This window comes from Macrosteles quadrilineatus, unplaced genomic scaffold (assembly GCF_028750875.1).
Source record: "Macrosteles quadrilineatus isolate MER2022 unplaced genomic scaffold, UCM_ALF_1.0 Scaffold_7__1_contigs__length_78375512, whole genome shotgun sequence".
NCBI classification, from domain to species: domain Eukaryota; kingdom Metazoa; phylum Arthropoda; class Insecta; order Hemiptera; family Cicadellidae; genus Macrosteles; species Macrosteles quadrilineatus.
Genome location: NW_026542600.1, coordinates 54166881 through 54193679, shown reverse-complemented (window position 1 = coordinate 54193679; position 26799 = coordinate 54166881). Strand labels below are relative to the sequence as shown.

At 32.9% G+C, this 26799-nt stretch overlaps 1 protein-coding gene across 1 annotated transcript; it reads right to left on the bottom strand.

The window, feature by feature from the left end:
* Nucleotides 1-117: 117 nt before the first annotated feature.
* Nucleotides 118-24737, bottom strand: LOC128998390 (malate dehydrogenase, mitochondrial-like). Its single transcript, XM_054424504.1, has 7 exons — nucleotides 24559-24737; nucleotides 19403-19597; nucleotides 16292-16459; nucleotides 5439-5564; nucleotides 4176-4313; nucleotides 2610-2801; nucleotides 118-1323 (listed from the first exon to the last, which is right to left on the bottom strand). The coding sequence occupies exons 1-7, from the start codon at nucleotides 24634-24636 to the stop codon at nucleotides 1195-1197; spliced, it is 1026 nt and encodes a 341-aa protein (XP_054280479.1). The 5' UTR covers nucleotides 24637-24737; the 3' UTR covers nucleotides 118-1194.
* Between the last annotated feature and the right edge of the window lie 2062 nt (nucleotides 24738-26799).

The window sequence follows — 26799 nt, the reverse complement described above, 5'->3', positions numbered from 1 at the left end:
AATTATAAATATCCTAGAAAGGAAGTTTATCTAAAAAACTTGGTAAAGTTGTAGAAACTATTGGGACAACTAATAAAATAAACATGTAAAAATGTAGGGTAAAAAGTAAAAACGATGTAACAGAAAATAACCTTTATTCACAAATATTTTACAGACCGAAACCCAATTTTGGTTTGATTTGTTTACACTTGTTTCATAAGGTTAGAACAGTTTGTTCCTGAGTATGAATGTTATCACTTTTTGTCAAAATGAAATGACAATTATTATGTACCTAAGACACTGCCTTTTCAACCCTCAAAACGGAATGATTAAAAATGGAATTGTGAAATTATTTACAATCAAACTTCCAAAAACTTACAAGTAGGTCTATAAAATAATTGATAATCAGTAAAAGTAGGTAACAGGAAACACAACCAAAATTCTATGCAAATTGGAACATAGTTCAACCTCAGTTATTCAATTCCAAAATGTTTTTCAAGGGCATTTTCACTTAAAACTTACACAAGTGTTAGTCCTACCATTATATAAAGCAAAACAGCGTACAAATGTAAATTGGCAAACCTAACACAAAAATTAAGGAAAAGAGATAAAGGAGCATTAAGGAGAGAACTGCTTTGAAAGAAAACAAAGTATAAAAACTACATTGTATAAGTATAAAGAGAAAATGAGTAGAGGCAAAATCTATGAAAAAATAAAACTGTACGAAAAAGTATATAGAATACTGTATTGATGCAGTCTATTTGGTGAAACTAGTCATTGTTGAAAACAAATAGTATTGAGAACCAGCCTAAATCTCAACTGACCTGACAGATGCTTAGCCTCCTGAAGTCGAGCCTTAACTACATTTAAAACATGTCAAACAGCCCAACAGTTGTATATCAATAGAATAGTGTATAGGTTCAAACAAGTGCAAAAAAATAACTGTGGTCAAACCATGTGTTTGTACAGTACAAAAGTAAAAATAATATCATTTGGATTTTTACTAAATATGTAAATATATTAAATAAATTGCATTAAACACTTACTTCGAAAGACTACTCTCACGATGATTCATTTCTAATTGATCAAATAACAAATTAAGTGATTCAAGTTTTTAAAGCGATACTAAAGGTAAACATTTTATGGTTCAGTATAACGGACAAAGACTAGTTTTTATTATGTTTAGTTGTACTTCTAATTCCTGTTGATGGCAACTCAATTCTTGTGCACAAAATCTTCTCCCTTCTGGATGTTTTTCTTCAATTCAGGAATGGCTGCCTTGAGAAGTTGGTTCTCATAGTCTGATAGTTTACCAAGCCCAAGGTTTTTCTGGAGACCATTTGGCTGCAAAATGGATAAAAATTGGGTTATAAATATATTAAACATTTGGTATACAGAATTTAAAAAATATATGCATACATAACTATTTTAATGTAAATAGTCTATATAATATGACACAAGTGATAACCTGGTTTTCAGCATTGCACAAAAGATAACATACTGCGGCTTTATAGAGGGCCGAATTTATATTTGATGCACTCCTAAGCCTATGGGGTTTTGCAGCCCCCAAATTACAATCATAAATGGAAACGAAAGACTTCACATATTAGAGGTCTCAAATGAGCTCCTGTCACTGCTGGTTCAAATTTGAGACAAACTCCATGTCCTTTACTTCATCCACTACTATTGTAGTTGGTTTGCTCTCCTATGCAATGATTAGTCTCATCTTTGTAGCTGAAAGTGATGTGGAGGGATCCTGTGGCCTTGGGTGTCAACAATCTTTTAAGTCGATTGTTGACAGACATGGTGTTTAAGTGTTTGGATGTAGACAATTTGCAATAATGGGGGTGGAGGGGGTTCGGAGGTGGATTTTTTCATGTAGGCTGGATGCGGTCATTCTTCTGTCTCGTTTGAGGCAGAGAGAAAATTTAGAGGAAATTTTCATGCAGACCGTGGTATGACTGAAATAAAGTTTGCTGAACTGATAAGGGACATCTTTATGAGACTGGACGTTTCTATAAAATATCAAGGAAATTGGTAAACCCTGTCTTAAAAATCCTGATCAGCAAACAAGGTTTTTGACCAACATTAATCACTGTCTCGGTCTTGATAGAAACTGGTGATCATCTGCTGCTGTACTCATTGTACAAATGTGTACCGCCTTCCGCATACCTTCTAAGCTCCAGCAAATGTTCTACATCATAAAATTTTTCAGCACGCACACATCTGTTAACTGGCAAGAGTAGTGGCTGACCCTTCAAACCACACAAATCTAATCACAAAACACAATATGTACTTGGTGGAAGCATAGATTTTTCTTCATATCATTTTCGCTACTATGAGAAGACTAATCTCTGGTATGGACTGGCTGAAATAGTAGTGCAAAAAGTAAAGAACAAGGCGTTCATAACTGATTTGATCTAGGTCGCCTGGTCGTGATGGGATCTTGATAAAGACCATAATTTACAGACAAGCCTAGTACATATTGAGCATAATTATGTGCTTGGTAAAAAAAAGTAACTAACAGAATCAACTGCACGTAATTATTTGTTAAAAAAATAATAATCTTGATGAAACTAGTTAATTAATGCACACAACATTAACTTTGAAAGTTTATAATGGACACTTACCCCAAGAAGAATGGGTGTAGAGAAGAACTTGGATTCTGTGACGTCTGATTGGACGTACGCACACTCAACAATGTTTGATTCTCCGTTGATTGCTCGGCAGAGGGCGAATGCAAACCGAGCACCGGCATAGGCCATGGAGAGAGTGGCTGAACCAGCACCAGCCTTAGCCTTCACTACTTCTGTTCCAGCATCCTGTATTCAAAGTTTTAAAAATTGTGACAACCCATATGGAGCAGTTAATAAAAGTTGTTTCCATAAACTACTTAAAAATATTTAAAATATTTTTAATTGCTTAATTTGTTATTTAAACGTAAAAAAATTCAAAGGATGTAGATTCAAGCTATTAAATTATTTATTACAATTTCAATTTTGTAACTTTTTTTACCAGCACTTGGCAGAGTATGCTCACAACAATAAGAAATAATAAGAGGAGTCAAATTGGAAAGAGGATGTATTTGGCCATTCTATCCAAATAGGCTGGAAGCGTTGTGATACAATAACTTGGGCTGAGCTACAGAAGGCTTTATGTAGTTAAGTGTGCATGATCTGTGTGGCAGCAGGGTGGAGTTCTTGGTAGACAGGGTCCTGTTAGTAGTGAAAGCCTTTGGTCATGGGTAACAGGCAAGCCCAAGGTAGTCTTTATATTTTTCAAAATTGGGGTTTTTGTTTTTATCAAACAAAATTATATATGTAATTAACAGTTTTCTATCTAGTCAACCTTTTGGTTTTCATCATCAGAATGTAGAGTTCAGTCTTAAGTCATTATGCTTCTACCTGATAGTAGGTTATGCAGTAAAACTATTGTAGCTGTTCATTTTTGCTGTGAACAAGGGACCTGGTAATGGCTTGATTTGCAAACTTGAATACAAGTAACAACAAATGTTGTGCAATCAATAGGGTTCCCACCAGTAGCAACTGACTTACCACAACTAACACAATGACAACCAGGTTCAATATAAAATAGTCAAATAAAATATACTCTTAAGTATTTTAATTTTTATGTGGTGCACGAATACTAGTGTAGTACTTAATGCAAAACCGTGTTGAGATAGTTTTTACGACACAAGCGGAAATTTAAGGCACAAGCTTTAGTGATTGCCTTAAAAACTACTACGGGTGTTGTAAAGGCTAATTACAAGAGTTGCTTACAATACATTACCTACAACCTACAACCATTTTTTAATAGATTGTAATCTGATATTTTCAAAATCTTTCAATAAACCTTTCAACAACTTCCTGGTTGGCAAATCGTTTAGTTAATCTTATATTAGGTTAAGGAAAGAAAGTGTGAGTTTCCAGCAGAAGTCGGCTGATCAACAATTGAATTGGTTGTTACTAGTTGATAAGTTGGCATTCGAAACATAATTTTACTTCTTTTCTTTCAATTGTTGTACCTTATTGGGCTGTAAATTTACCACACCAGTGCTGCAAAGCAAGTAAACAATGTGGTAAAAATTGAATTGAGAAGGCTAGTTTAAAAAAACAGCCGTAGGTGAAATATTTTTCAACAACTGTGACTAAACGCGCAATTGATTAACATGAGTAAATCTAGGAGTGTGTTTGTACCTGGATCCTGAGGGTGAGCGCTTCCAACTTGTCCTGGGGGAAGGACACAGCAGGGGTGCATTGAGAAATGAGAGGGATGATGGTCACCCCAGAGTGACCACCAACCACAGGCACATTCACAGCCTTGGGGTCCAGACCCTGCAAAACAGTTACGTTTATTGATCAACTGTAAAAGTGACTCTGCCCACACAAATTTACAGCTAAGAATCAGTGAAACTTATGTGTAGGGCGGGAAGACGCGTACGTAGCTTGCTTAGACCAGACTTACTTATGTCACAACATAATAGGTAATTTTATCCTCGTTAATGCGAGAGTGTTTTATATCAGTTTGCGGTAGTGACTTACAAGCAAACTGAGTAAGCCATTACAACAAAAATTACTCATTGTAAAAGTTCCTCTAAACAAAAAGCAATAACCTTTTATGCTAAAATATGACTTACAGTAAAAATAGAGTTAGCCTAGCAGTATATTAATAGAATGATTTGGTAATAGCACAGTTGTCCCACAGTAGTTAGGCAATTTTAACCATCCCAAAAGTATATAGACAATGCCCCCAGGTTCATCTAGGTCTAAATGAAAACCTTGGTTGTTTTACTTGTCCCACACAAGTACAGAACCAGGTTATTAAATTCATCAGTCGTTTTAGCATCCGGATTGCTTAGGCCTATATATTAATTAATATTTTAGGCCTTACCTAAGCAATCCTATTTTATAAAATACAGCTTTTAAAAAATAGGATTGCTAAGGTAAGGCCTTAATATCAATTATTAAATTCGCTTGGAATTCCATGGGAAAAAAATTACAGATAAATATATTCTAGAATAATGTATTTCATTAAAGTCTTGTTCTACTAAATTTAATGTATTTTTCTACAGTAGAGAGCCAATTAGAAAATTATCCTCTACTTATGTTTTAACATACAACGTGCATACAATGATGCATATAACCTGAATACAAGTGGATGATGAGTGTAGAACATGTTGTGATGTTGACTTGCAAACAGAAAACATCAGTAGTTCCACTGAAGAGAAATTTTAAAGCCTTGAATAGATTTGACATTGGAGAAACTTGAATTGATTTGTTGATTTTTAACATGTTACGATGGGTTTTCATTGATTTTCTCTTTTTTCCAACCTTTTGCTATCTAACCTTGGCACGGCTAGTTAAATGTTTTATTAGCTGGTATAGCTAGTCGAGACTCTAATTTATTTATTTAGCCATCACAAGATTGATAATTTTCTTGACGAATATAACATAGCTCACCTTAGCTTCGGCAATGAAAGTGTTGGCTCGAACGATGTCCAAGGTAGTGACTCCAAACAGCCTGTTAGGGTCGTAGACTCCAGCCTTCTTGAGCACTTCGGCAGCAATAGGCACTGTGCTGTTTACCTGGAAAAATTAAACCATTTCAACAAATAATACTCAGAAAACATTTTGTTAGGAAATGTGTACAAGGAATATATCTTATTTTGAACACAATAAAGATATAAAGATTTAATAAAGTTTGTGTGATACAGGTTTTGTACGAAGTCTGTTAAAAAAGTATCCACCCTTTTGCAGGAAAATCGTAATTTATTGATCAATTTGTTTTAACATGTAATCACCTTCAAAATGGTCACCTTGGGACTTCAGACATTTATTCCAGCACTCCTGCCATTTTTGAAAACATTCCTTCTTAATGGACTTCAGATGAACTGTCGCAGTTTGCATTATCTCATTTCTGCTCTGAAATCAGGTAAAGAACCTCTTCAAGGTAGGGAACAGCCGGAAGTGACACGGTGCCATATCCGGCGAGTATGGGGCCTGGCATAGCACAGGAATGCCATGTTTTGCCAAGAAGTCTTGCACAAAATTGGAAAAATGTGCTAACCCGACACGCTGCACTTCTAAGTAATACTATTTAATAAAGTTTTGTCCCTCAGGTGCGTACTTATGATAAACTACTTCATTGTAGTCGGAAAAAAAAACAGTCATCATGACTTTGATTTTGCTTTGAACTTGGTAGGCCTATACTTTTTTGTTTTGGCCATGGCGATTTTGAGCGTTTCCACTGAGAAGACTGCGCATTGGTTTCGGGAACATACGTATACACCCACAACTAATCACAAGTTATAACTGTTTTGAGAAAGTTTTGGTCATTCTGAATGCATTCCAGGATGTCTTGAGCAACTTCAAGCCGCAATTCCTTTTGTTCATCAGTCAAGTTGTTTGAAACAAATTTTGAAGCAACTCTGCGCATAGCCAAAGCTTCCGTTAAAATTGAATGAACTGAACCAATACCGATTCCAACTTCTGTAGGTAGTTCAGGAACAGTTATATGTCTCCCAGCACAAGGTTCACTGTCCACTTAAGTGCGGCAATCTTTGAATCTGTTGTGCCACCCTTTATCTGTCTTACACCCATAGTGTGTTCTCCAAAGGCTAGCTGAATCTTAAGAATTGTTTGAGCTTGGGCATCACCCAGTTTTTGGCCAAATTTAATGCAGTTCACGTTCGGCGGCCGACAACGAACTGAAGCCAATCAAGCGTGTCAAGGGCACGCGACGTGCTTTACAGTTGCCTCGAGCTACGTACCAGGGTGCAGCTTAATGCGTTTGTTGGATTACTAGATAAAATATAAGGTTGAATACTTTTTGAACAGGTCTCGTATGACAAATAAAATTGTTTGAATGTCTGGATTCAGTAGGCTAATTAAAGTTTTTAGTGACACTAGGATTGTTTTAATTCTTTTTTAATTAGATCTTTTGTAAAATTTATTTACTCTTTCTCCCAGCCTTAAATTGTGCTTATGTATAAAATAGAGTTAAGTCAAGTCATGTTTCTGAGTAGTTCATCTTCCAAATATTATGAAATTAAATTAAAATCCTTTATTTCAACAGGCAAACTCTTACTTCTTACTCTTAACCTACATACGTCATATAAATATATAATATTATCTGTTCAAGGTTTGAATTAACAAAGCAACTTGACTCCAATGAGTAAGCAAATAATTTTAAGCGATTATTTATCGCAACCACCAATTAGAAACTGACTCGACTAGAGCTTGGAAAAAAATCTCATAAAGTAATCTACTTGACTAATCACCGTACTCCAGTACAATATAAGTATGTTTGTCAACAAAGTGGTAAAAACCAGCACCAGTTATGCCTAATGGTGCAACTACCAAACATTTGGTGAACATACTAAGCATGCTTTCATAAATTTTGCTAAGCTGCCATATGCCTAAATAGCTGTAGCAAAAACGAGTATCCTAAGCCCTTCAGCATATGTATTGTTACAAATATGTACAAAATGTAGGGCAGATACAAATAACAATGAAGTGTATCATAGTTCAAACAATTCTTCCTTTATTTTTTACTTCAATGTTTATAAACATATTTTTTAATTTTTTTACTCAACATTTGAATAATACGTTTTGATAGTTTTAAGATATAATCAGAATTGTGTCAAATTACTGATTATAGCGGTATTTTTTATTTTTGACTTTGTCACATACACATGATTTGATTTTTTATTGTGATACTAATCTTAAACAGGTTATTTAGTATAACAGAGGGAGAGGATGTTTTAAAATGGCATAATTAATAGTAATAGGTTCAAGGTATCTTTCTTACGATATGGTCAAATGCTATTAAAAGATAGACGAACACACTAATTGGATCAAGCTCTTATCGTGGCTATAAATTATAATTTTACAACAATTATTTTATAATAGATCATAAATGTTAGTAGGCTAAAACTGTAATTAGTCAAATGTAAAACAACTTAAAGTTTTAAGTTAGGTAGCTGTTGATTTAGAAAAATCTTGATGGGAAAAAGCAACAATGTGTTCTTTGTGTTTCAACAAAATAGGGCAAACAAATTTTAAAGAAAGGCACGAATAGCCTACCAACCATATAACATTTATGGGAGAATTATTAGGGGACTTAATAGTTTTGTCAAACTTACAAATTAAGTTTTCAAATTATTGTTCGTTCCTTGTTTGGATAAAAATAACACCAGCACTTGGTAAATATTGAAAAACTACTTTAAAATTAGAAACTGTGAAAAAACAAGATGGAGAATTTATCTTGTGGAGAGCTAAAATCAATCAATACCCACAAGGTTCTAGGAATACACTTTGGTTATAAACTAAAATGGGAAAATCATATTCAATATCAAAAAAGTTAAATTCGTTTAGGTTTGCACTAAGTGTAATTAGTAATACAACATCAATGGATGTATGTAAAATGGTATACCACGCCTACATCGAATCAATAATTAGGTAAGGAATAGTACTTTGGGGCTTTCAGCCCCAAACTAAAATTCTTTTTAATGCTCAAAAATCAATAGTGAGGACTATGGCTCGAGTTAAAAGAAGAAAAAGCTGCAGATCTTTATTTAAAGATATTGGTATCTTAACACTTACAAATCTTTACATAATTGAAATTGTTAAACTAATGTTTAATGATAATACAATTTTTGATGACTGTAAATTCAACCATACCTATCCAACACGACATCAGAACAAATTGAAATTTCCTCGGCATAGGCTTTCATTCTATGAAAACTCCAAAATACATGGCAGTAAAAGTTTATAATAAATTGTACAGCATAATTCCAACAATAATTCCAACAACAATAATTCCAACAACAATAATTCCAAGAACTTAGCCCTAACATCTTTACACAAACTTCTCCTACAAAAACCATACTATACTGTAGAAGAGTTTTTTAATGATACTTTGTAAAATGATACGCTGAATGATAAGGTCTTTTCTGGTTATTTATGAGATATTTTACTTCTGTCAACTTTATTAGTTTTAGTTTAGTTTTAGTTCATATTGTGACGACACTCCAATCTTTTGTACCTTGTGCATTATAAGATGTGATGAGTTAATAAAGAATTTGAATTGATTTTTGGAAAGACTTCTAATATAAATGAGAGGTATGTGTTTACACAATTGTCAAATCATACCAGATTAAATTTCTCTAAAAAGCAAAGATACAAGATTTATGCAGGAAATAGATCTATGGGTCATAATAGAGAGAAAAATCCACGATGAAACCTTTTCCAAAATCGCTTCGTTAACCAGATAGTATTTTGTTAGTAGCTATTTTGTATTTTTCACATGATCATTTTTATTTTTATCTTAGGATTGTTCTAACCAATCTTTATGAAACTTGGTATGTGTGTTAAGGTAGGAGAGACCCATGTTATGGAAAAAATAACTCGGCCCGATTTAAAATGTCAAAATGACGGGACAATTTAATTTTTCCAATTTAAATTACTCAACATGGATGATTTTAAGAAAAATGTTAAAGAACACTTTTATTTTACATTTAAAATTTCCTATCAAATGACACCAAGTACAAAATGATTGAATAAAAGATACCGTAGTTGAAATATTACGATTTTACGTAGTAAAATGGGGTAGAATAAGGCTAAGCTAGTAATGTTGCACCTCATTTTACCTTGTTCATTATTATAAAAAACCATTTTTGGACAAATTTTCATTCTTGATTCACTTTTATTTTGACCTATAGAACCCGGAGTTTGTTTGTTTACTTACAAGACACAATGAATAATAAAACCTGGTTAACATTTATGATTGTTTAACCTGACCAGTAATTGATTGGTAACTAAGTGAGTATTGAACCACATACTGTGACGTGATAAATTACTCTGATGTAAACAACTCAGCTGTAAACAAGTCCAGAGCAATCAAATGGAAACTGAGTCTCATCAATGCTAGAAACTGAGATAAAACTTATCTTGATACATTAAAGAAATAATTTACAACCATTATGTGCCTAGAATGGGAAAATTTTACAAACATTCTATCATAAACCTACATCACCTTCATATTGTGATACCTCTCTATTTAAATTTAAGTAGTAAAGTATGTATAGTAAGTATAATACACCTAAAATATTTGCCAGAGGAAATAATCGTCCTTGGATTGAAGCTGATGAATTGTTTTTTAATGAAGAAAAAACTATTTTTATCTTATAGAAAAATGCAGTTAGAATATACATGAATGTAAACCGTTGAAACATTTTTGACAATTTGTTGTACAAGCTGATGACTTAACTTTGTTTAATCTATATGTAATGATTTGATGTCAAGGAAAGTTATATATTGTTGCCTAAAAGAGTCATATTGCATACATGTACCTCGGTTGCCAAAATGTAGACAAACCAAAATAAAAAGTTACCATGATTATTTAGGTCATTTTTATAATAAGTTACCAACCCAACATCCTGGCTTATTTTTTTATGGAAAAGATTTTCTTCCGATGAATTGTATTCATGGCTTGTAAAACATTCCTTTTCATATTAAGCCTATATTTGAAATCCTTAAAAGTCTATAAGGCACTATTTAGAGTAACGGAAACCCAAAAACATTCATAAGGCCTAATAGTCTAATACATATCTAGCAATAGATTTTAGTGTTACCTAAAAACTTAAAAAACAACTTGTTAGTTTTTGATGAAATTCACATGGAAGGTTCACAATTTTTAAGGATCAGCATGGTTTCAATCTACAAGACAAATAACACTATTTTTCAGTTGTTGTCAAGGGGAGTTTTACATTAGTGATAACAGTTAAATGCTAAGTTATCATATTATTAAATTTTGATTAGGGTATTTATTTGATGCATATTTCTTAATTGAGATATGGAGAGATGGAGAGGCTTTGTTGGTGCGGCCAAATATCTTCTTAGATATGCATGGCCCTGGGAGTAAGTAAGTAAGTATATTTCTTAATATATTGCGTAGAGAGTTTATTTATCTTTTATAGAACATTTAATTTTAATTTACTTAAAATTATGGAATTTTTCATAGCATATGTCAATTACTTTTTTAAGATAATTTACATTTAAGGATATTACTGTGGACATTCTTCTTTTACAAAAAATAGTTTTTAACATTTACCCTAACAGAAAAGAAACTTGACTTGTTACAAATTCATATATGCCTTTACCTCTCATAGTCAGGTGAGGTAAAGGATGTCTACCCCTCTACTGAGGATTGATACTTAAAACCTCAAATAGGTAAATGGTGGCTAAAGCTCACGTACGTTTCACGCACAGATCTGTAGTCTATGTGGACGGGCAAATGCAAGGTTAAAAGAGGCCGCCAACCTCTTTTTTTTTTTTTTTTAAAAAGATATATTAAATTATTATTCTTAGATGTATAGTTTCATGCAAATGCACAATGTTCATAGTTTAAAATTCAAAAATTAAATAGGCTAATTGAAACATTAGAAGAGAGAAGTTTTAGCAGACGGTGTACACAATGTTTGAAATTTAAATTACTGTATAATTCATTTTCTTTGCCCAGAATTGCATTTTCATGACAAATAATGGCTAACCTACCTCGTCAGACAATCCTTGAAATTTAAAGTATTAATTTAAAGAGTCTTAAAATTATTAAAACTGTTACTTCTTCTTGTTGTTGCATTAAATTATAAAACAATTTTGGCTGTGAAGTATTTTCTAAATCACCAAAAGCTATCTACAATGCCAAACACAACACATTGCTCCAATGACCAAGAAAAAGTGCAAAACTCGTATATACATTTTGATAAAGTTACAAATATCTTTTATTGAATAAAGGCTGTTATTAGTGGTGTATGATTTGAATAAGGAGAATTCCCATTCTAAATCCAAGCACTCATAAGCATAAACCTGCATATACTGTAACAGGTTGAACAAATAAATGTCTTTAAAAAACAAAAAGTTTGATGGGTAAAGATATTTAAAATACATATACATCAGGATCAAAGTTACGCTAATCTGAATGCCTGACTATGTCTGACCTGGGAGAAAGATATTACGGTATTTAAATTAAAAACAAAGCTACAAGTTCTGAGATACTAACCAGGGTGTCCAGCTAAGTAGGAATATTACGAATGTACGTGCATTTGCATGACCGGGAATAAGTCTGTGAATTGTACGTGAATCTTGAATGGAACCGGGAAATTTGAAATAATGGTCAATAGCCTATGGCCGAGCATCCATTCATTACCAGGGTTCCATCGGTTATCTTTTAAGATTGTCGGGAAGTTAAAAGACCATTAACGCAGGATATGACTATGAGTGTTGCCACATAGAGGTAAATTACCACAGATATTTTCATGATTGCGGAAGAAGATCACAGCTTGCCATTATTACAAAAAAATACTACTATATTGCAGTGAACGTGGGAGAAATAGTGTTTTGTACACAATGTAACAATGTATGTCTATTCACAGTCATATAAGTACAACATTTCAATTATTAATGCAATTTTACTATAAAGCTTATTCAAACAATTTGGTAAACTAAACAGGTCTGGTCTAGATTATTTTGGATTAAAGGGAATCTGGTATGGCAGGTAGGCCTATAAAAGGTTTAGCCTATGGTTTTCAGATGGTTGATTCTAATGGTCTTTAGATTGTCTTCTATTGCCTAATATAGAATCTTCATGTTGTTTTCACAATTAATAACATGTTCTTCATGTCTGTTCATTACTTAACCAAATTACTCTATGAATAATTTTTTTTGTTGGTTTTTCAAACATATGTACTGGTATTTCGCAAAAGATAATCGCAAAAGGGATTTTCGTTTAGATTTATTGGTTATACATTATTATTAAGTATAAACTATCGTTTTATTAAAAGGTTGGTTTATCTGGCAAAATTGTTATCCCGTCAGGGGCTCAGTCCCATGGAAACCAGATATGACGGGTTCTACTATACATTACAAGAATTGAACTGCAGGGACGTATTTAAGTATCTGCCGCCTCTAGGCAACAAAGTTTGCCACCGCCCCCCCCCCCCTCCACAGCTTGTCAGCGCACTCCCCGACCTCACTAATATCACCCCAATGGCCAATACATGCCCTGTCAGCTGATTTTGTACAAATGTAATCGGCAATATTGCATGCTGCATCAACAAATTTAATAACTTTTTTAGCCCTTTTAAGGGACTTTATTTCTATCCAATCAGTAATTATAATCACGTTTTGCGGCGTGAAATGGCACACAAAACCATATACAAGGGTTCTTATAACGCTTTTCATTGAACACTTTTTAGTCAGATCCACAATGAGATGTGCTATTGGCTTTGAAATTAAACAAATGTTTACTACCTACTACTATGGCACACCTACACACAAGTATTATTTTTTACTATTAAGGTTAGATAATTTCTGCGTGAGGTTTACACAAAAGATAATCCTCTTGTCTATTATTAACCTCAAAAAGTGAACATCCGATTTTCTTAAGAGTCTTCATCAGTGGTAGCCATATTGGATTTTAAGTCCCATAAGAGTGATGTTAACTTTGTGACAGAATTTCTGTTACGTGTTGTGATAAAATAATGATTGAGGTGTTAAAATTAAGGGTTAGTGGTCCTTTAGGGAGTGAAGATTTTAGTTTTGCCATTTTCACTTGACTTAATAAGTTAGTGGTCATTAATTAAGCCTAGAAGGCCTACTCTATGTTATAACTCTATAGACCTAATTATAAATTTTCAAAACTATATCTTTATAAATAACACCGGCATACTGCTTCAAATGATGGTATGTTCTGTCAATTTTTACATTGCTCTTATGGGACTAAAATCCAATATGGCTACCACTGATGAAGACTCTCAAGAAAATCGGATGTTCACTTTTTGAGGCGTATGAAGTAAACAGGGGGAAGTGTTTTCTTTGTTCGCCAAACCCGCTTCCGCAGCGCGCGTGTCCATCAGACCAATAGGACAGCACGGAAAACTCAGCACAGCTGTGTAATAAACTATTGACTTTTGTTTGACTTTAATGCGTTCTGAAATAATTTTATACTTAATCAAATTATTTCAAATGGCTGTTTTTCTGTTCCCAAAATTATTTGCTAAACATTTTTTTTAGATTAAAACCTCCTTTTTTATTTTTTAGCCCCTAAAATTTTGCCCCCCCCCCTAAATTTGCCGACCTAGGCGGGTGCCTAGTCCGCTTATTCAGAAATATGTCCCTGTTGATCTGTACTGATGAATTTAAAGTGGCGGCGCTGGGACGTGAACTTAAGAAATCGTTGTATTAGTTTGAAAGTTCGCCGCTCTACCGACTGAGCGACCAGCTCATTTCACCACCATTTAACTTACAGGGATAGTTTTGGTGCAGAAACGTCCCAAAATAATTCAAGATATTTACCCTTTGACTTACTAGGTACAAAATGGCTTCAACTGTGAATGTGGTATCGATTTAAAATAAGGTTACTTCTGTTTAACATCACAATCAAATTATAGAGAGGCTTAAGTCCAAGGGTTGAACTCTTGTGCGAGTCTTGAATCTGAGAAATATAACCCTGAGTGTTTCGGACAAGATCTCCAGTATTCTAATGATGATTTTTGCAAGACTTATACTGCATTAACTTTTATCCATATTAAGGTTATTCAGATGAAATGTAAAAAAACCTTATGCATTTAGATATAGTAGTTTACGCAACAATCACGTTAAAGCACGAGCTTTGGCGAGTTTTTTATTCTAAAAATTGAATTGAAAAAGCTAGTTTAAAAAAGTGTGTAGGTTAAATAAATAATAAAACACAAAACATGTAAAATCGGGTTTTTAAACTCCTGCAAACTGTCAAAGGAAAGTTCTTCCCAGAGTCACATTAAATTATAACATTCATTGAATCTTTGCATAAAAACATAAGAATGAATTTTAAATAAGAAATAATGATTTCTATACACTTTATTCAGCTCAAGTTTGTGGTTTAAAAATATTTTGGCAATATTTTAATACATAATATATACACTAATCTACAAAGTTAATTTATTAAGAATCATCAAATTGTAGGGGTGAATCATGTTATGAATGGGGGTTTTGGTTTCATGGTTGGTATGGTTAGTGGACAGGTAGTAAGGATGGGATTGACTAATTACACAGGGTTCTCTTCAGTTTGCTCAGGTTAATTCCTCAATAGAGAGGTGGAGGGTTTTATTAATTTACCCACGCGTCCCTGTATATTTTACAGAATGATTACTTAATAACAGTGCCAAATGACAAAACGAAGATAAACGTACAAAAATACAAGCATTGAGAAGGCCTATAGTTTTATTCTGGATATTTAGAGCTGATAATTAGAGAGTATTAGTTCAAATACAGTATTCTACTTGAGTTAGCTTAACCAACTGGAAACCCCGATTGAATTTCTATTGCAAAGAACCATAACTAATCTAATGGGGAAATACAAATTCGTAAAACTTTGTCTAGCTTTGTGGGATGGACAAAAACCAAAATAACACAAACTCTTGAACTATATTCACAATGAAACAGTTATTACAAACAAAGTGAATCAACTGTTTCCAAGTACCTACCATGAGATGATTTTAAACTATTCTTTGCTAAATCTAATCTTAATTCAGGATTAATACAAGACTAACTAATTGAGTTATTTACATGAGAGTCATGCCAACATTCGGTGAAACCACCATTACGAGGACACTGAACAAATAAACCTACCGACAAATGTGTCAATCTTAGAAGGACCTGAAAATACAATTTGTGAAAACAACTAAACATGGGGTGTAAGTTACTTTAAAAGTAAGAAAAATATCATGATGTTGATGCCATAGATTAAATGCATTTTTATGACTTAAAATTGTTTATTGTTACATCCTCATTGTGTATTTTAGCAGTATATGCTGACATCTTTGAACCAAATCAACCTCAGTTAAAAATGGCAGACATTTGATTTTAATACCGTCGTCCGCCATTTTGAACTGCAATCCAGTTGGTAGTTGGTTAAATATGCAGCCTAGATTGCTTAAACATGTTCTGGATATTAACAAATTAAATTTGTTTTTATGTCTTGTTGTAGAATTGTGTTTTAATTTGTAAAATGGCATTCAGAACAATATCTTAAAATTGTTTATTAAAAAAAAAACTATTCAAAGCTCCTTTTGGTTAACTTTGTTAACAAAATTAAAATGTGTCAAACTTAATACGGAAACAGTATTTGCAACTATCTAACAAACTGCTTTACAACTGACAATTCATCTTTTACTGTATGTGTTTTACTTTCATGTAAAAAAAAATAATAATTCTAGACAAGCGTACATGACAAAGAAATTCAAATAACATGCAACAATGTTGTTTGAACTTACGGGATTTGAGATGATTCCGATGAGAGCCTTGGGTGCGACTTCTGCTGCAGCCTGTACCAAATCACGCACGATAGAAGCGTTGGTGTTGAAGAGGTCATCTCGGGTCATGCCAGGTTTACGAGGTACGCCAGCAGGGATGATGATCACCTGAGCTCCCTTCAGGGAATCCTACGACACAAGGGAGAAATGTGAAACAAAACATTCTCCTGACAAATCATTACAAAGTGGTAATTGGAGGTTATAACAATCAAGTTAGTTGTTCAAACTATAAACCAATAAACCAACCAATTTTTTTTAATTTTGGAGAGTACCCAGCATGTTTTTTTGTCCTAGGATTCCAACGACCCTGGTTCTAGCCCTTTGCATTAATTCAGGCTAGACCTAGGGGTATGGCTTTATCATTTAGATAAAATCCATTGGATCTAGTTGGATTTAAACCAGGGACCTCAGGGACCCAAGTCCTGCCCTCTACCACTAGACCAGCACCTTCCCCAACATGTCCATGAACCTACATGCTAGTAAATTACATTAATAGAATAGAATTATTAATGTAGAACAGACATTAGTAATAAAACCTTCTATCTTGTCAAAACATCACAAAATTAAATCCATTGGCTGTAATAAAAGTTCATACAGAGTTATTAGTTGGTTATTAAATGGCCGGTTTATAACCATAGACTGCTGTCATATATTAAAATAGACTGACGTCGCTAATTTGTGTTGGTGTCCCAATGACTTTTATAATAGTTTATTAATTGTTAAATCCGTTTATTGTTTATTACTGTTACTTTTTTCATTGTTTATCAATAATTGTTACAATCTGACTACTTTAAATTCTATGATTGCTTTGGTATATTATTTAATTCTGTATCATGGTATAGTTTACTTACAGAAAAACAAGGGAAACAAAAGACTGATTGAATGAAAGCACTGTGAAATAACAAAAATTATAATAATTGAGCGCTGCAGACAAGCCATAAATGGCTTTTGTAGCTAAATTGTATGTTTTGTAAATTTGTATTTTTTTTTATAAATAAAAAAAAACAAAATAATGATGAGGAACTAAAATGATCAATTGAAGAGGACCTTCTCCAGATACCGCAGAATTCCTTTGTAAGAGCTTACGATTCATTTGTTAAGCGATGTTATCAGTGTGTTGCTGTGGATGGATCACAGTGTGAAACATTTTGAACCCTACTTTTAGTTTTTCACCAGGCTATCTTCTAGTTTCCTGATTAAAAAGCCTTATCTCACTATAATGTGACAATAAAAATAGTTTTACTAAACCAAAAACACAATTTTTAATCATCATTTTTAAGTACCATTTTTCAATATGCCACAATTTTGTTTCTATAAGGGTTAAGGCGCTGAAATTTTCCCAGCATATTTTAAAAATCTAATTCGTAAAATATGAAAATTTCCTAAATTTTCAATGGATAAATGGGCAAGTAATATACACTCAAACGTTTAAACCTCTTCGTGGGACACCCTGTATATAAAACATTAAGTTACATTTAAATTGGGTTGGGTGTGTTGCTACTGGCCTATTGGGTTAGTGCCCAAGAATTCAGTGCGGGAGGGACGGATTCAATTCCCAACATATACAAAAAACCTTTAAAAATGTGTTTAGCCTGTTTTTCCTAAAAGCATTTGTATTACCTTCTTTCAAAATGCTATTGGTGTAAACACAAAAAACCCATATGACTACAATCTAAAAATACTCTATTAAAAATTTAAAAAGTATAAAAAATCAATAAAAAAAATTAGGCCTACTGAATTATGAAAAACAATATTAACCATCAAAAGTCTTTTGATGTATTTGTTCGAATAAGTAACAAGTACTCACAATAGCAAGTACTACAATTTAAAACAGAATTATTTATTTTAAACATTTCAACACTGAGGGTGAATATAATGAAAACACAAATTAGATATTGCATATATCAATTTCAAAACAAAATCTTAATGAGATGGTTGGTTAGTTAATCAGTTTCATCAATAATTTCAAAAACTACTGATTATCTTTCGGCCTTGATTTTTTTGTTATTATTTTCAGAGACTTCTCACTAGTATTATAAGGGTTATCTCACATTGTTATAAATATAGGTACTCAATTATTACACTAAATGGAAATGTTAGCAACAATTAATTTTAATTAATACATGTATTGATTAGTTTTCTAATTATGATGACTAATTAGAATATTATTGCATAATAAGTATCTTCAGCAATAATTATTTATCCTTTGAACATAGGGAAGTTCTTACACAAATAACAAGATATCATTAGAATTTTTAATACAGCACTAATCAAGCTAATTAACATATATACACTAATTAAGGAAGTACTTTTTAGTTAATTGTGTCAAAAACTTAGGAAAACAAAATTTGTAACCAGATATAATAAGGGTTAAAGAGCCAGATTACAAAAGATTTGAGTAGGCTATATTACAAAATATAATTATGAATTTAGTTATAAAATATCCACAAGATATGACGTGCAAGGATTTAACAGATGGAATTATTATTTTATAAAATTTTTGAGCACATCAAAATATAATTTATATTGATATAATGAACTATTGTATTGAAAATGTGTCTTTAATGTTGCTTAGGTAACTTTTTACACAAGTTTTAATGTAAGCCTACAGACAAACAACATGTCAAGTGAAAATAATTTTTGTGAGAACTATGAAAGAGTGCAAACCAAATTAACCTTAGAAAATCTCCTTGGATCAAACTCCTTTAAAAAAACACATAGATATTAACAATGAAAAAAAATCAAAAAAATATGTTACAGCCCCATTAGAGCTCACAATCGCAATACATATACAAATTTGAGAGACCCACAACAAATAGTGGACAGCTCAGATTGAATTGGCGTGAATGGATTTTTTTAAGAATTACATATCAAATCATAAATGTTGCTACTTTTTACCGACCCTTGCTTAGTGAGGTTACACCAACAACTAGTTTGTTTTCTTTGTGTTCATTAAATAAAGTATTAAACATAATATAAACTTAGTCAAAAACTCAATCAATGGAAATCCATGGGGCTCAAAGGTTTAATTCCCTTGGATCAATATGTTGATTTACATAGTACAAAACATACCTTAACTTGGTCTGGGCCTACGAATCCTGTGACCTTGGACTTTGTCTCAATATGACTAAGGTCAGCAGCTACTCCTGGAGTGTGGACAATGTCATATAGAGACAGTTCAGTGACTAGAGGGGACTCCTTCAGAAGAAGTGACAGAGGTTGGCCAATACCTCCACTGGCACCACACACCGCAACCTTCACATTGTTCTGAAACAAGCAATCGTAATATGTTCACCTTCAGATTGTTCTGAAACAAGCAATCATAATATGTTAACCTTCACATTGTTCTGAAACAAGCAATCGTGATATGACAACCTTCAGATTGTTCTTAAACAAGCAATCGTAATATTAACCTTCTCATTTGAAAACAATCAATCGTAATATGTCAACCTTCGCATGGTTCTGAAACAAGCAATTGTAATATGACAACCTTCACATTGTTCTGAAACAAGCAATCGTAATATTTCAACCTTCACATTGTTCTGAGACAAGCAATCGTAATATGACTACCTTCACATTGTTCTGAAATAAACAATCGTAATATGTCAACCTTCACATGGTTCAGAAACAAGCAATCGTAATATGACAACCTTCAGATTGTTCTGAAACAAGCAATCGTAATATCAACCTTCACATTGTTCTGAAAAAAGCAATCGTAATATGACAACCTTCACATTCTTCTGCAATAATCAGTTATTATACACAGGGTGAATAAAAAGTCAAGACCCCCCCTCTAATATTTTTCCAAGTAAATATACAGAGATATCCTTTTGGTGGTCGTCCAATCTTAGCAGGAAGTTTCATTTTATGATTTTGATATTTTTGAGTGTCCCCCAAAAGGGGGGATTTGGGGGGCAATTCAATTATTTTAAATGTAACCCCCTTCAAGTGACACCTCATTTTGAAGTGTTTACAAAAACTTACAGAATGGTGAAAACTAGACAAATGACAAATGACAAATTCTTTATTTAACCTGCCCTGAGTTATACCAACTAGGTCGCTATCTCTTCTCTATACAAAATGGTATCCCGTCAAATGTTGTGGAAAATCAATGGTAAAATTGGTTCGTAATGGTAATATTGGCTACCATTTTGGATAGAGAAGAGATAGCAAACTCTGGTTTTCACCAATCTTTAAGTTTTTGTAAACACTTCAAAATGAGGTGTCACTTGATGGGGGTTTATATTTAAAATTTTTAAGTGTCCCCCTAGAGGGGGGGGGGGTCTTGACTTTTTATTCACCCTGTATGTCAACTACCCTGCGCTTGATTAGTCAAGAGGCTGAACTGAGAGCATATGATTGGTTTTCTGCAATCAGACTATCTTGTAATTCTGATAAATCACAATATTATAACAGTCTCAAAACAGAGGTAAAATTTGAATAAGTTAAACTTTTAGGATTTAATTTGGATTCAAAATTAAATTGGTCATCACACATAAAATCTGTTTGTAACAAAATTTCAAGAGTGAGGTGCTTGCTGTGGAAACATAAAGATTTTGTTAGTCAAGAATGTTTCAGATTGGCGTATTTTGGACTCTTTCATCAACACATACTATACTGATCTTATTTTGTGGGGCCACTCTCCACATATGATATCCTTTTACTCCAAAAAAAGGCGGTTCGAAGCATTGCAGGAGAATGCTCAGCTGCACGCTGTAAACCTCTTTCCATTAATTTCAGTATACGAACCATAGTAAATCTTTATATATTCCAAATTCTAATATATATACAAAGTCAAACTTAGATCAATTCTCTTTCAGAAAAGACATACACAACCACTATACAAGAGGTAGGGATAAAATAGATATATTGCAGCACAGATTGGCAAAAACCAAACATTCACATAAATAAAATTGTATAAATTTGTATAAGTTGTATAAAATTGCTACCAACTGTGCTTATTCCATGACGGCCAAGATTGAAATTGCACTAGTCACTAGTCGTGGGAGTCACAGGAGTCGCGGCATGGAAATTAAGACAAGCGTCTCGAGCCGTACGGCACTAGATGCGCGACTGTAGCCACGCAACTAGAGTCGTAACAGTCGCAGGATAGTAATTGGACCTTTATTCTTACTTAAGAGTCTACAGTTAATAAACACAATTTATTCAAGAATTTGAACGTTAAGTCATTGCATTGCACTGTGTTTTTGTAGGGGTTTACACTCGTATAAGCCAATTTGTGAATTTTATTGATGATAATAAATATGTAGCACAATTGAAAAGGCTGGATGTTTTACATAACCCAAAAATGACTTTTTATAGCCTACTATTGTAATTTTAAATTACAATCTTAAAGTCAATATTTGATTAAAGTAAATTAGAATTAGGGTTATAGATTTACAATTGTAATATATACCTATTTGATTGAATGTAAGTGTAAAACCAAAAAAAAAATAGACAAACCAAGATTAAATTAGACCTAAAGTAATAGTAAATACAACCAATAGAATCTTAGCTTGTCCAACGTAGGTATCTAATTTTTAAATGTTAAATGTACCTGAAGCCCCATTCTTGAAATAATTTTCAACCTTGTTCAAATGTCTGGTGATATCCATTGGTTGAATGGAAAATGGTAGAAAGTTTTGCTATAGTCATACCCGACAAATATTTCAGTTGTTTTTACATCACAACAAACAAAGAACATATCATGATTGATTTGAAAGTTTATCTGATAAAATTTTAAATAACTGACAAGCAAAGGCCTTCATAAATATGCTTCGTAATGTGTCTCTAAATTATGTAACTTCTAGTTTGTATAAACCATAACATAGTTTGTGAACCATAACATTCATTCAAATAATAATTTAGAAATTACATCACCTAAAATTCAAAATTGTGTTCCATACAAGTATTTGCAGTAAATTTACAGCATACCTATTTCTAAAGAACAGATTAGGGATTCCAACAATAATATAGTTGAATTTGGATATTTGTAGCTTAATTATCTGAATGGTCTTTAAAATTGTAAAATATAATTAAATGTAAGCTACAGGGTATTTTGGGTAGGGGTCCAGCATTTTATATTGAAAAGTGTTAAATACAATTTTTTAAACATATTGTTGGCTTGAGGTCTATTATTATTTAGTTCATTTTTAAAGCCTTACTATTTGCAAACCTTTTATACAAGGTGTTACAATTTTCCATGAACAGATGCTTGAAATACAGAGTAGTTGAAAAAAAGTAACTTGCACCCCCCTTTAACACTTTTTAACCTTTTGAGATATTTGAAATCAATTTGCGGCAACCTTCTTAGATTGGGGGGCTACAATTAATGATGGTTGGTTTTGAAAATTTTGCCCTAGGGGAAGTGGGGGTAGGGTTAGCCTAACATTATTAAATGGGATATGTTATATTAGTCAACTTTGCTATCATTTTACAAGTCTTGATGAAACTAAACAATTGACATAAAGAAAATGAAAATTTGACCACTAATAACAAAATGACAACTAAATATCACTTTTAATAACCTCCTTGTAAAACATTGTAGGCATATTTCTAAGAGCACTGTGGTTGTAAAACAATTATTATCAGCCTATTTTATTAACTTTTAATTTGTATCAAGGCAAATTTTTTTTTAGTTCATATCATTGCTAATATCATCATTCAACTTAAACTAATTAATGAAAATCTCTGCGTGGTTAATAACAGTGTCCGGAAAGTCCCCAATTCCCCATAATTATTGCTGTTATCAGTAATCTCTAGCTCCGTTTTAGGATGACATTTTATTATTAGTGGACCGATTTTTATTTTCATTAAGGTCAATTGTTTGGTTTCATAAAGACCTGTAAAATTGTAACAAACTCAATTATACTTCCCAATTGAAAATTTTGAGCTAACCCCTACCCCTACGAAAATTTGGTGTAGCATAATGTTTGCATTTTCATTATTTGCCAGTTGGTGTATAATTTAATTTCATTTAACCCAACATTTCAGAAATGAGGTCTGAAAAAATCATCCCAATCAAGATTTATGATCTATTTTCAACAATATTTTAAAGCATTTTTTCTGGTTTCGTGGAAAATAGGCCTATGCCATTTAGTGCGTGCGCTTCTGAGCTAACACACCAATAGTCAAATTTAAAACCACCTGAAAAAGAATGAAATTTCAACCTTAAATGGAAACTTCATAAATTTATTTGGATTTTTGTGTTTAGCAAAAGGATATCGATAGCCTAATAAGAATTAATAATCACAAACAGATGCATTTACGAAATATAAGATTTGGAATTTTCTTGCTTCTTTAGATTAGTTTTATGAAATGTAAAATTTGTGCTGTAATTTTGCTGGACACAAGTGTAACGTAATCCGTGTAATCAAGGCCTATATTATATTATGGTCATGGTTTGTAACTTGATGAGGTGTAATTTCAATTAATAATTGTTTGTGTTTTAATTTGGAGTTTGGGTTTGGTCGGTTATGGCACTAATAAAATTCTTGTTACAAGTTTCATATTTTGTGCATACACACAGTTACACAAGATAAATTTAAATGTCAGTGTTAGAAAAAAACATGTCAAATATTACTTTCAGTGTTTTTTTTTTGTTTTTTTACCTATAAAATACACAGTACCAGTATTATTAATAACTGGAGGGAGCGCTTTGCCAGCAGCTAGCCTAAACCTCTTGCACAAAAAGTGAATGGCCTAGACTAGGCCTAATTCTAATTTTCTGTTCTAGTAGATAAATAACATTTTAAAGAACTAACTTAGCTGTGCATCTCAACAGACTAAAATTAATTTGTAAGCTATTAATCAAAGTTTGTAACCTAACCTACTCCTAACCTGAATAATGAAAATTATAAGAATCAAATAAAAATGAAACGTTGCAGTGAACTAACAGAAAAATACCAAATTTTATATCAGTATGGTTTCAACTAATGAAAAAATTCGTAACTAGCCTAGGGTTAGGAATTCAATATCCAATTAAAAACTTAGGTTAAATGTTATATGAAATAATGGAATGTTCAATGTCCTAGAATATAGCACCTATTTCAAATCAAACTCTTTTATACATCTAATCCATGAGTTTGTATCTAGGCCTAAAGGATTAAATTTAGAAGTCTTAATTACCAAATTGAGATATGGGTCTAGTTTGGTTAAAGATATCATGGGATATATAACCTTCAAATCAAGGTCTCTTATATATCTAGATTAAACAAATATTCAATTACCTGGCTTGAGGTGGATAGGTTTTTAGCATTGTTAAACACAACAGAAATAACTTGAGGTTTCACAAATCTAGAAAACATGTTTATGTATAAAATTAACTGCACGGATTTTGTTAAAGCTTGATGGGCTGTGTGCCAGAGGTGAGCTGGATCAGCAGAGAGACAGAAGCAGAAGACAAATCATCATATTGGATCAGATTGCTAGGGAATTATAGAAAGAAAAAGAATAATATTGAACAGGTTGGCAAACGCTTAATAGTGTAACCATTACAACTAGTTAACATATCACTTGTATATCATGTAATGTGTACTTTGAGATGCAGCTTATAATTTTATAAATGCGCGTACAACTTAATAATACAAATAAACGTAATATAAAATAATCACTCTTCTTTCTATAAAGGCTTTAAATGTTGCCACCTAGCTTTTGATAAATGAGTATTATAGTGGGAATATAATTCTTAAAACACACAGCTTTTTTAAACGGTGAATGGGTGAATCACTATTCTGTCACATCATCCATCCAATGTAATCTCGTTGTTTTACTCTATCTCATTCATTGATCCCCGTCCCTACCAGTGCGGGGTGAGCAGGAAATTTTCTAATGGGGGGGGGGGTGGCAAACAGCCGGAACAGATCGATCATTGTTGCAACATGCAACAGCAACACTAACTAGAGCTTATTCCATTGTGATTACTACTCCAGCCAAATTCTCTCTAATTATGATGACCTCTGATCAACAGTTTTTATTTGTGTAAACATTTGACCAATGTCCAACCAATCCCAACTTTGAATTTAATCATTCATTAATTGAGTCGGCAAAACGGGATGACTTTGGAGTCGATACAGTTATGTTTCACAATACCAGGGTTGTCCGTAAATAATAGTCTCCTTTCAGCTTCGGTTGCAGCCAACTCACAGCCAAGCAAAACAACAATACGGTATAGTTCAAATCTGAGATCTACTATTATTATAGCTGATTTCCACCCACTCATAGGACGATTGATTAATCTCGGCATAGTATTTAAAATGTATAGAAGGGAAATTAACGCACCCACCAAACCTATAAATCTTATTGGTTGGCTGGTGAGTGTTATGATCATAAACTCAGGCAAGCCACTAAGAACGTGTTTACAAATGTTAATAATACCCAAGGGAGACACTAACAAAATAGGGGGGGGGGGGGAGAATTTATCATAGAGTTTTGTCCAACAAACTTTTGAAATAATTGAATAATTGAAAAGGGTGGTCTTGAGTACTAAAAAAACTGAAGCAAAAGTTCAATACCTACCTTTATATCCTCACATAGCAATCCTTCGCACCATTATGTGGAAAGATCATCTTGTAAAATACGTCCTTACTTCTCACTCACACAAATAAGAAATACAATATTCAAAATAATTTTCATTGAGCTGCAAATTAAATAGGTATACCTTTTTACCGTTATAAGCCTAAAGAATGGGCCCTCAAAGAATTCTTTAGAGAGCCAAAACTTTTCTTCAAAATCCAGGCTGAAAAGTCTTGTTTTCAATTGTTAATTACACACTTCACCCGAAAATCTATTGAAAAATTTTCAATGGGCAAGTGGAGAATGTAGCTGAGAAGAAATTGCCAAAGAGGGTTTGAATGCCAAAAGTGTACGACAATATGATCGTTGTTGACTTGTTGAGTCATCATTCTCACAGCTTTCTCCGGCATATAAGATTCTTAAAATTTGAAATTATATCCCCGTAAGAAGATTTTGTATGTTATGTGGCGATGGAATAGGGTAGTTTAGATGACCAACAGGTATTCAAGTGTGTCAATAAAGTAGCTTCAGCCTTCAACTTCCATAGAAGGCAGTATCACTTTTGCTAATTTTGTGCATACTTGGTCTACATATGACTATTCCTGTTCAGTTTTGAGCCAATGTCCATAGTGTGAAGATCATTATCAGATAAATGAATGAGCACCATAGTTACTGGATCCTGTTTCAACTCTGACATTAGACAATTATTTGTTCCACACAAACACCCGACTCAGTAATTACAAAAGTGATTCCCAATATCTGACACAGAATTATTACAAAAGTAATTCCCAAGCTTGTCAGGTACAAACATACATACCAGCAGGTTCCCAAGTGCCCTTACCAAGTTCTCGTGTGTAAAGCCTTAAACATTTGTCTTTAATTCAAGTACATTTCAAATATATTTATTATAGAAATTTCAACAGCTTGGCCTCACTAAGTTAAAAAAAAAACCTGTC

What these genes read in the sequence shown, in the direction of transcription:
- LOC128998390 (XM_054424504.1), bottom strand. Translation starts at nt 24,636, where the DNA reads ATGTTTTCTAGATTTGTGAAACCTCAAGTTATTTCTGTTGTGTTTAAC. An exon ending in TAGGCCCAGACCAAGTTAAG is followed by an intron (nt 16,460 to 19,402) that starts GTATGTTTTGTA and finishes CTTGTGTCGTAG; the next exon opens with GATTCCCTGAAGGGAGCTCA. An exon ending in CGCTCACCCTCAGGATCCAG is followed by an intron (nt 2,802 to 4,175) that starts GTACAAACACAC and finishes CTTTGAATACAG; the next exon opens with GATGCTGGAACAGAAGTAGT.